At 40.9% G+C, this 10,021-nt stretch overlaps 1 protein-coding gene across 2 annotated transcripts; it reads left to right on the top strand.

Moving 5' to 3' along the window:
- The first annotated feature begins 4,947 nt into the window (after positions 1–4,947).
- Positions 4,948–9,761, top strand: znf408 (zinc finger protein 408). Of its 2 annotated transcripts, none has more exons than XM_031569573.2 (5): positions 4,948–5,240; positions 6,202–6,409; positions 6,541–6,608; positions 7,004–7,269; positions 7,722–9,761. In XM_031569573.2, exons 2-5 carry the CDS (start codon positions 6,224–6,226, stop codon positions 9,656–9,658), a joined length of 2,457 nt encoding a protein of 818 aa, XP_031425433.1. In that variant the 5' UTR covers positions 4,948–5,240; positions 6,202–6,223; the 3' UTR covers positions 9,659–9,761. The 2 variants fall into 2 exon arrangements, with proteins under 2 accessions (XP_031425433.1, XP_031425434.1); XM_031569574.2 differs by having other exon boundaries at positions 4,948–6,121.
- The last annotated feature ends 260 nt before the right edge of the window (positions 9,762–10,021 follow it).

Genomic DNA, 10,021 nt, shown 5'->3' with positions numbered 1-10,021 from the left:
TGTTTTTTTTTAAATGATGATATCATGTGAATACAATGTCCAGGTTTGTACATACAGTGGGGAAAATAAGTATTTGACCCCCTGCCGATTTCGCAAGTTTGACCACTTGCAAAGAAATGTGTGATCTATAATTGTAATAGTAGGTGTATTTTAACAGTGAGAAACAGAATATCAACAAAAAAATCCAGAAAACTGCATTTTATAACATTTATGACTTAATTTGCATTTGATGCAGAAAATAAGTATTTGAACCCCTAGCAAAACATGACTTAGTACTTGGTGGAATAACCCTTGTTGGCAAGCACAGACGTAAGACTTTTCTTGTAGTTGGTCACCAGGTTTACACACATCTCAGGAGGGATTTTGGTCCACTCCTCTTTGCAGATCCTCTCCAAATCCTTAAGGTTGCGTTTTCAATGGGAGGGAATGAGGGAATGAGGTTCAAGCCCAATATTCCACGTTACATGGCCCCATCCATAGTCCTCTCGATGCAGTGGAGTCGTCCTGTACCCAGAGAAACAGCCCCAAAGCATAATGTTTCCAACCTCCATGCTTGACGGTGGGGATGGTGTCATATTCAGCATTCTTCCCCCTCCAAATGCGGCAAGTCGAGTTGATGCCAAAGAGCTTGATTTTGGTCTCATCTGACCACATCCTGTCTCCCAATCCTCCTTAGAATCATTTAAGTGTTCATTGGCAAACTTCAGACGGCCCTGTACATGTGCTTCCTTGAGCAGGGGGACCTTGCGAGTGCTGCAGTACTTCAAACCATTACGGCGTAGTGTGTTGCCAATGGTTTTCTTGGTGACTGTGGTCCCAGCTGCCTTGAGATCATTCACAAGCTCCCCCTGTGTAGTTCTGGGGTTATTCTGCACCTTTCGGATGATCACCGATACCGCACAAGGGGATATCTTGCATGGAGCCCCAGACCTAGAGCGATTGACAGTTGTTTGGTGTTGCTTCCATTAACGAATAATCGCACCAATAGTTGTCTGCTTCTCACCAAGCTGCTTGCCGATGGTTTTGTAACCCATTCCAGCCTTGTGCAGGTCTACAATCTTATCTCTGACGTCCTTGGTCAACTCTTTGGTCTTGCCCATGGTGGTGAGGTTGAAGGTGTGAAGTATGATTCTTTGGACAGGTTTCTTTTATACACGTCACCAGTTGAGATCAGGTGTACCTTGTTAGGCCTAATGAGGACTAATCTGTGTGCTTCTTGGGCACATAACTGGTCATTGGGAGCCAGAATTCTTGCTGTTTGCTTGGGGGTTCAAATACTTATTTTCTGCATCAAATACAAATAAAGTCATAAATGTTATAAAATGCAGTTTTCTGGATTTGTTTGTTGATATTCTATTTCTCACTGTTAAAATACACCTACCATTACAATTATAGATCACACATTTCTTTGCAAGTGGCCAAACTTGCGAAATCGGCAGGGGTTCAAATACTTATTTTCCCCACTGTATATGCATTTCTCTAAAATGAAATGATTTAGTTCTGGTACAAATATATTCTGTTCTTCATGTACACATTCAATTCTAAACTACACTACACTAAAACCAATTTGGTAGCCTACTAAATATGTACACAGTACAGCTATGTTATTCAGTAATATTCCAAAAATCAATATCTTCCAAAAACATAATTTAGCAAGTATGTCCAAACATGTTTAAATTGAAGAGTGAGACAGTGAGATCAGCATCAGACAAAGATGAAATGGATTATCTGGCCCTGGAACATGAATATGCAAAGGGTGGCCAGATAATGATCTCCGTGCCTATTAGCAAGTGTTTTCGGATGGTAATGAAGGGCAAAGGTCTCATTTGAATGCCTTACCCATGTCTAATAGAATCTAACATATTCTCAATTGTGGAGAAATATTCGCATGGGGGTGCTTGTACATTAATATGCGCAAGAAATTAAAGTAAAACTAAAGTTATGATTGCAAGTAGCAAGCTTTATATACTGGCATTGCTACCACAAAACATCACATCAGCATGAAAAACATCGCCTGCACATCATTATCTTCATGCCTGAACCACAACAATTGTGAAAGCATGACAAAGTGCAGAGAACAACCATTATCAATGTGGTAATGCAACCTCCTCTCCTTCAGATGGAAATGTACCCATCAGGGTTTGTGAATCACTAGCCAAGGAAAGAGATCTCAGAGAGGAACAGGCCAGAGAATAGCCTCCATGCCATGACTACAAAATGACCACAGCTGGCAGAGGGTAATGAAAAGAACCTTGAGAAAAGCAAGAACAGCAATTCTCTGTCACACACGCATACGCACGCAGGCACACACACACACACACACACACACACACACACACACACACACACACACACACACACACACACACACACACACACACACACACACAAACATACTTTGATTTAAAAAACTTTATTACATCAATGAAGTCAAAGCATTCCAGTAAGTATTGCACAATCCATGACCCCATTTACCCCAACTGACAGGGTTCTTTTGTCCATTAAGACTTTAAAAGGCAAACATCATCCACATGATGTCCTTTCTTGGACCATCTTGGACCAATGAGATTGTAAAATAGTAAGGCATGTCGAAAGATAACTACCAATGGGTATACCTGTCAGCCAAAATGAGCTATCCAGCTTTACAAACCACCTGATCAGAGGATCTGACAGGGGCCTCAGTCTGGAGCTTTCAGAGAAGAAATGAAACAAGGAGTCTACTTAAACATTTTTGTGAGACAGACAGACAGACAGATACACACACACACATAAACACACACACACACAGAGTGAGAGTTTTTTTCACCGTTTTTTTTTTTCCAGTTCCTGTACCTGCTCAAATGAGCTCCTTCTGATGTTACATTTCTCTCCTCAAACACTTTTAGGAGTCTTTCACACAGTAGCTCAGACAAAGCAAATGATCCAAACACTCTTGTTAATGACATTTTTCTAATTAGTCATGTAATTGGCCATTAGCCTATACCCAGTGCCTCTGCAGGGCACACCAGCACACAGAGCTGAGTTCTCAGTGTCCCCAGAGCTACTGATGCCTGTCTCTGTAGCCATGCACACTCAAGCAAAGATGGTGGACCACATCTCAGTTTTTACTGTTATGTAAATCTCAAAATTATAAGACACCCTTTGTGAAAAAACAGTACATCATACTTGATGAAATTCTGAATTGCTTACCTGTTTGAGGTGTATTTCGTGGGAAGAACCTACGTATACTTACTTACTAATAAATCGGTAAAGTCTTAACTAGATCTTTGCTGAGCACCAAAACCATGGTGTTCCTTTTCTTTCTGTGTGTACTGCACACTACATTCTGTAGCCTTACTTACAGCACCTCCATCCCTGGTCTCCTGGTTTGTGAGAGTATTGGACTTGAAGTTGTCCTACATCTGGTCAATAACCACAAGGGATGACCCCCAGCAGTGAGCCTTCATATAGTATTGATTTCTTATACCTGACAACCAGTGAGTGATATGTGATACCCCTTCCCTGTTATACATATAGACCATTGCCCATATAACCCTTACTATGTATACTGCAATTTAATCTAATTGAAAGCAGTTTAATCTTATCTAATTGACTTGTCTACACTTTACTTCTACCAAGTCGATGGCCTGTGCTCCAATAGGGAGTGAGAAAGCGAACAACAACAGTAATTGGTTTCTATGTCCAATATAAAACAGAATCTTTCAATTTATAAAACTTTTTTTTAGTTTCGGATTTTCAATGTCACCGAGTTAAAAGGTCGAGGGGGTTCAGACAGTTAATGAAACTGAGTTTAGAGATGAAAAGGACAGTATGAAGATGTGGAAATATATTTCAGAATTAATTATAGGCCAATTTTAAATCAATGTGATGCTGTGAAGGCACAGCAATTGCATTTTCAATAGATATTAGGTTAGACAATACAGTATTTGCCTGATTTAATGTGACTTACTGTATAAACCACGCCCACTTACGTTTTTCTATCTGAATCCAAATACAGAGACAGATAATTTTGGTGGGTGAACAGATACAGATACACATACAGATAATGGCATCACTGTGCACCTCTATAAGGGAATATGAATATGTGACAGGTCTGGATGTGGCAATACATGTTTATTACCCTAGGTGCAGTGACTTCTATCTACCTTCACTGTAGAACTGTTATTTTATTGTGATCCACGATCCATATTAAATAAAATATGTACGTTGTTTGTCACTTCTCCCTGGGAACTCCTGAAACTTTGTGAAAGGCTACAGCGCCCTCTGTTGTTGAATGCTGTTACAACTACTTGGGGGACTACAGTATTTTTTTTTAACAAAATGCAGTCATTGACCAGCAGGTGTCCCTAGAGTGCATTCTAAGCCTCAAGAAATTAACTAATTTTCAGCACACCTGCCTGTAAAGCTTTAAGAAGCTTAATCTCGCTGTCACTGTTTAAGAAAATAACACCATTCGTAAATTTGGCCCAAAATAGTTAAGTCTCGGTTTATTGTACACTTGTACTATGTACCCACATTCAGTCCACTCCCACGGAGGTACCTGGAGCGTGAGGAAGTACCACACTAATTAAGTTCTATGACCGATGCTCTCTTAGCTACTTCAGCCCGATCATTTCTTAGACGGACTCTACTTCAGCCCTGGAATAGACAGTAAAAGAGGGGGGGAAGTAACAAAATTGACCACTTGACATCTTTAAAAATGTCGTTCCATGGGTGCTCACGTTTAACACCATTTGTACGAAAAACCAAGTAGGCACCACATAACATCTGATAATATAATAATATAATATATATAATTGACAGTAAAAGGTTGCGCCTGACTTTTATTTTTCCTGCGAGTACCATGTGATGGCCATGCGCATTGTGGAAATAATAACTGGTGTTCTCCAAAATACCTCCCCGTGAAAAATACTACGACCACAATATTGTTCCACTTAAATTATTTGAGTCTATTTGAGCTCTATGGACAATAATGTAATAAGAACAATAGCGCAAAAAAAATGTATAACCGCACAATCTCGTCTAATATTAGAAATCGTTGTTATCAAATATTGAAAAACATTCACGCAGAGTCCACCTATCAAATGCACAGTTTCTGTGGGGAAGGGTAATACAGTGACATTGACATTATAAACTTCCGGACACCGTGATGATGGAGAAAGATGACATTCCCGGAGTTTTCACAGGAATAACGCCACTCAACTTCAACTGGCCAAGACATTGAGGAAACATATCCCTGAGTTGGTTCAGAATTTATTATACTAATGTTGCTGTTGTTTACAAGATATCCAGATAGTATGCGGAAGGGAACGGCGTTGTCCACGTCGATGTGTCCAACACCAGATTTAGCATAAACATCAGCTAACGTTAACCTGTGCTTATTTCAGTGAAATAGAGAGATGGCCAAAGCAATTACATCACCTAAATAATTAGCCAAAGTTAGCTAACGCCCTATATTGCCTTTGGCAGAATCACAGCCATACGAAGTAAGTTAGCTATCCTGGTTAACCTAAAAAAAAATGCTCGTACCTCCCTTCCTAGTTATGCCCATATCAAGTCAAGTGTCTTTTTAGTCATACGTTTAAGTGAAAACAACCGTTCATCTTAGCTCGGACCGAGCCATACACTTTTCTAGCCAATCAGCCAGGTGGCTCAGGAGCACTGTAGGGAGGAGAGCAATTTGATTGGCAGTTGAGCTCAACTATCAACTGTAGAATACTATCCGCTGTTACTGAGCTTTAATTGACACTTAACAGGTTTATTAACATAGATGCAGGATGTAGGCTACTTAAATTAAATCGTCCAGTGCGTAGCGTAACGGTACCGTTTCACCTCGGATATCCATTTTATCGTTTTGCATTGATCCTATAAATACTTTTAAGCTGTAGGGTACTTTTATTTCGCTAGATATACACTTTGTGCCAAATGCAATTATGATGATCAAATAGGGGCGCGTTAGCACCCAAATTCGTCGACAGGGCATGCGCATTGTCACAGTTCAGAGTTGAAATGTGGTATTTGTTGTTGTATAATGTTGTTGTATGGCAACATGCATTAAGATGCAACATTTAATAAAGAAAAACGACTGACATATTTGTAATACTGGCAAGGAAACTGCTAGGTATGAAATGTTTTTTTAGGCTTTGTTTTAGGCCTACATTGTTTGCCTATTTTAATTCTGACTTCTATACTATATTTCAGGTGCAGAGAACTAAGTTACTACATGAAGAATTCAGCATTGAAGCCAGAATCCCTCCACAGTGTTCTGAGTGCTGTGCCTCGTGGGCTGACACTGGGCCCCTCTTTGGCAAAAGATGGCCAGTTTGGTCTGTGGTGTGTTGGTCAGCCACTGCAGAGAGGCACAATTCTATGCCTTGAAGAACAAGCTAAAGCTGAGGAAATCGTGGAGGTACTGACAGGCGTCTGTCATCACTATGAAAACATGAAATGAATGAAATAATGAAATAATAAATAATAATAATAATAATTCTTTTAATTATCCCAATTTTGTGGCTGATGTTTGTGTTTTCCCCATACAAGAAACTTGGAGAAAATACTTGTTTAACTGTTTCTAAGGAGCAACTTTCAGACCGCATGTACTGGTTGAGGTATGTAAGACACTTACTGTACTGTCTGTTCTCATCTTCCTGATTCTGGGTGCTAAACAAAACATATTACTACAAAACAGCATTAACTTTGCACATGTGAATTGTGACCAGATTACAAATATCAAGCTTACCTTTTTTACAAGGTGGCAAAAACCACAGGCTTAAATTGTTCAGGTACACGATGTGCACAGTGCCATATAACAGGGAAAGAGTCCCATGAAATACTTAATTTTTTTTTGTAAATAGTTGTAATGGAAACCAACTCCAGTTGATGCATAGCTAAAACCTATTGATTGAATGTTTTGTCTCTTTCTCTATGTAAGTATGTCTGTGTGTGTGGAATGAATGATAGAGTCTTGTAATATTACGCATGTTCTGTTATTGACCTATTGCAGGTTTGCTTGCAATGCAAAACACAAGAAGGAGCAGAATGTGAAGATTCATGAAGTCAATGGAAAGTTGTGCCTCCAGGCCTGTGAGAATATCAGCCCAGGGACAGAGCTGCTGTTTTGGTTGAAGGACAATGAAATCTCCAATGATCTAGATGCACGTGAGGAAAAGCTTGTTGTTATGCCAGGCAAACCCTGCCAGGAAGGAATATATCCCAAACCAGGAGATGACGAACCCTCGGGAGACAATATTAAAGAGCAGGAATCTTCAGGTATGATGGAACACATTTGTTTCTGTCTTACACTTGTGGTAGAACATATAGTTACTCAAAACACGCTTCAGGGACCACAGAAGTTTGTATAATATTAAGCTTGGTTTGCTACCTTGAAATACGGCTATACGGCTCTCCATTGGTAAATACCGTGTCAGCAATATAGACTGCTAATGTTAGCTAGGGTTAACAAGTTTCTTCGTCTCTAAAATACAATAGGACTTTTTTTATAGGACAATAGACACTGGACAGGGAGGAAGGGTCTCAGTTGCAAATAAACCTACACATAAAGCTTAATATTCAGAATTACTACTTTAACAGTTAAATATTATTAGTATAGGAACTGTTCACATGATATGTTTGATCAGTAATTGTTTGAACAAATTCATGACAAATGCAAGTGATTGTCTTAGATGTAAGTACTTGAGCATATGCTTTTCATGTCCAAACAGACACTGAAGTTCTCTCAGGGCATCCGGAAAAAGTCTTGCCGATTCTTGAGCATCCCGAAGTCCACCCACCATCACCATCACCATCACCATCACCATCACCAAAGAATGAAGAAAAACACTCTGCAGAGGTTCCAGTCCAGAAGACTAAGCCTCACTTCAGAATGAAAAAGACACCTATACCTGCCAATCAGACCTGTCAATCAAAAAAAGATGTAGAGGATGTTTGTGAAAATAACAGTACTGATACTAAAATACCTTCCTTGAACTTGGTTCAGTTTTCTGATCTTACCATGGTAGAGGAGAGTCAAACTACAGTGGCTGAAAATTGTGATGGGAAAGATCCTGAGGCAGTCTCTGGGCCTATAAGAGCTAGCTCTCGTCTTGCAGCTAAACCAAGAAAGGTCCACACTCTTGTCAGTCATATCCACAAGCGCCTGCATGAGCGTAAGGTTAGGACCCTGCAGCAGCAAGCAAAGGAGAAACTCCTATCTGTAAACTGTGCGGAGAGTGGGCATGCTGTCCAAGAGCCAGGCCTGGAAGACAAAGATGCCATCCATACAATCAAAACTGATGATGAGGTGGATAAAGCTAAACAGAAACGGGCCAAGGATTCTCTCAGGTTAAAATCCAATCCAATCCAACTTTGCGTGAGAGAAAGAAAGTACAAATGTGATCAGTGTGACAAGAGTTTCTTTCAGTTATGCCACCTTAAAAAGCACAAGTTCACTCATTCTGATTTAAAACCCTACCTTTGCACAGAGTGCGGAAAGAACTACAGTTCCCAAGAGAGTTTCCGTGCTCACCTCTTGATGCACCGAGGTGAGAGGCCATATAAATGCCAACAGTGTGACAAGAGGTATGGCTTAAAACGAGACCTGAAGGAACATGAAGTGCTGCATACGGGGGAGAAGCCCTTTGTCTGTGATGTGTGTGGCAAGGCCTTCGCCCGGCGGCCCTCCCTGCGCATCCACAGAGAGGCACATAGAGCAAAGGAAGCAAATTACCAGCCTCCCAAGATCAAGTGTCCTGACTGTGGCAAAGAGCTGGCGAACTCAGGCTCCCTGAGGAACCATATGCGCCTGCACACAGGTGAGCGTCCCTACCCCTGCCCTCACTGTGGGAAGACATTCCGACAGCGAGGCAACCTGCTGGGACATCTGCGCATCCACACGGGTGAAAAACCCTACAAGTGTGATTACTGTGACCAGCACTTCTCGCAAGTACCTGAACTTCGACGGCACCTCATCTCTCACACAGGTGAGGTCTACCTCTGCACTGTCTGTGGGAAGGCTCTGCGGGACCCTCATACACTGCGGGCCCATGAACGTCTGCACACCGGCGAAAGGCCTCACAAGTGCAATGTTTGTGGAAAGGCCTACACCATGGCCACAAAACTAAGGCGGCACATGAAGTCCCATTTAGAGGACAAGCCGTATAAATGTCAGAAATGTGGTGCAGGCTACACTCTTATGCAGAGCCTCATTCGTCATCAGATCTCTCACAAGAAGAAAGTGGATAAAGCCCTGGAAACTCTTGAGACATCAAGTCATCCAGCCCCTGTAAGAGGCCGACCCCGAAAGACAATACAGAAGTGTGTGACAAATATGTGGTCAATTGAAACTGAGAAGGATGTGGAAAGCCAAGCAATGATGTATGTTGAAACTGTGGAGGAGCTGTCAGTTGTTCCTCATACGGAGGAAGTGATCATCAGCTCTGGACCATTCCATGAGGGTATGGTTCTAATGGAACATGGAGCAGAGCAAGGGCTCAGCAGAATCCAGTTAAATGACGACATTATTGAGATTATTGTGTCGGATTCTCCATCTAAATGCATAATGCTACAAGAGCAGGAAGTGCACACTAATATGGTTATTCTGCAAGGAGAGGATGGACTTAATTCTGTGGCTGAAACCATTGAGATAGAATCAGGGATGTAATATTGGATTCTGTGTAAGGGTATGTCCATTTTTCATAGCATACAACATATAATCATTTTTGTGGTACAGATGTGACTCAAGTTATTAAAGTTGGTTCAAGTCATGGTTTGTGTGATACAAGTCCTTGCTGTTATTTTGTGATTGGAGAGAGTTGAATGGATCTGCAAATATTGACACTGGGCACATGGACCTTGTATCATCAGTATTTGTATGAAATGTTTCCAATGGTGGGACAGGAGGTTGGGCAATAACTAAAATATTATAGTAGCTAAAAGCATGAGTTATTCCTTGATATATGTTAGATTGGGCCATTTCTTTAGTTTATTTAGGATTAAACTAACAGTAACACAACTCACTAATGCT

This window comes from Clupea harengus, chromosome 6 (genome assembly GCF_900700415.2).
Source record: "Clupea harengus chromosome 6, Ch_v2.0.2, whole genome shotgun sequence".
Lineage (NCBI taxonomy): Eukaryota > Metazoa > Chordata > Actinopteri > Clupeiformes > Clupeidae > Clupea > Clupea harengus.
Note: the sequence above shows the minus strand (reverse complement) of the source record. Positions and strands in the feature narration are given on the sequence as shown.